The sequence below is a fragment of the Perkinsus marinus genome (genome assembly GCF_000006405.1).
Source record: "Perkinsus marinus ATCC 50983 genomic scaffold scf_1104296938232, whole genome shotgun sequence".
NCBI lineage: Eukaryota > Perkinsozoa > Perkinsida > Perkinsidae > Perkinsus > Perkinsus marinus.
The window spans coordinates 1-1,235 of record NW_003213543.1 but is presented as its reverse complement, the minus strand read 5'-3'; the positions used below and the strand labels follow the sequence as shown (position 1 = coordinate 1,235).

The 1,235-nt window shown below is 46.2% G+C and overlaps 1 protein-coding gene across 1 annotated transcript; it reads left to right on the top strand.

Annotated features, from left to right (window-relative positions):
• Window positions 1-68: 68 nt before the first annotated feature.
• Pmar_PMAR007123 (dynein heavy chain, putative) lies at window positions 69-990 on the top strand (the record flags this gene model as incomplete). The annotated part of the gene is made up of 4 exons (XM_002782789.1): window positions 69-194; window positions 249-410; window positions 466-595; window positions 826-990. Coding segments are annotated over 4 exons (583 nt in total), but the record flags the coding sequence as incomplete, so codon positions are not given.
• Between the last annotated feature and the right edge of the window lie 245 nt (window positions 991-1,235).

Genomic DNA, 1,235 nt, shown 5'->3' with positions numbered 1-1,235 from the left:
GCATGTTGCGAGAATATGCAGGTGGCGAAGTCGCGCAGGTTCGATCCCTGGTGAGTGCATATTTTCAGAGTGATTCGCCAGCCTAGTGGCAATGCCCTCCTTCTCGGAGTGGGAGGAAGCGGCCGTCAAAGTCTGTCCCGACTGGCTAGCTTCATCTCGGACTTTGAATGCTTCCAGATAGAAGTGGCGAAAGGGTGGGCTTCCTGTCTTAGCGGAGCGATGCTTTTTTTTACAATTTTGTCATCAAGGTACGGTATGAACGAATTCCGCGATGATCTCCGGAAGTGCCTGCTGGGTAGCGGCTGCGAGGACAAGCCGCAGGTGTTTCTATTTTGCGACACTCAAATCGTCAACGAACAAATGGTTGAAGCGATCAATAACGTGTTGAACTCGGGCGATGTGCCGAATTTGTAAGCGAGGAGTTGCGATTGGTGTGGTATGGAATTAAATTGGTGTTTATGATAGATATAAGCTTGAGGATATGGATGCTATCAGCCAGTCGTGCCGAACGGCGTGTATGCAAGCGGGCCTGCAGCCGACGAAGACCAACTTGTTTAATACCTACCTTACGAGAGTCAAAAGGAACATCCATGTGGTGAGTGAAAAAAGTGCGGGGCGGTGGGGGAAAATATGCACGAAGTCAACTACATGTGTAGTGAGATTTGTGGAAATTTTGGTGAAAATCGAGGAAATTCTTGTTAGTTTCTGTACACTTCTACCCGAATTTGTATGTAAACTCCTATATAGACTCAACTGAGGAAAGCGAACATATATCCCAACATTGGTGCAGGGTGTGGGATTCGAACCTGGGTTGTCTTTGTGCAGGTCTTGGCCTTCTCCCCAGTAGGCGATGCTTTCCGTACGAGACTACGTATGTTCCCCTCGCTGGTGAACTGTTGTACCATCGACTGGTTCGCTGAATGGCCGGCTGATGCCCTTTACAGCGTGGCGAAGCAGCAACTCCTCGCCGACGTGAGTGTCTCAGTTTGAAATTGATTCCTTTGATAGACTGGACTACTGTTGAATGTAACTTAGGTTGAAGCGTTTAGGGTATGAATAAACCTCGAATTTAATAGCAGTTTTTTTTATATAGTAGTTGTCATTGGAAAGGATATCTTAGGAGTGATTTTGATTCCAAAATAAATTCGGAGTTGTATATGTAGTTTGAGCTGTACCGACCGTGTTGTGAATAATTACATTATTGCTTACCACGCCTTAGGATACAAAACTTGCCA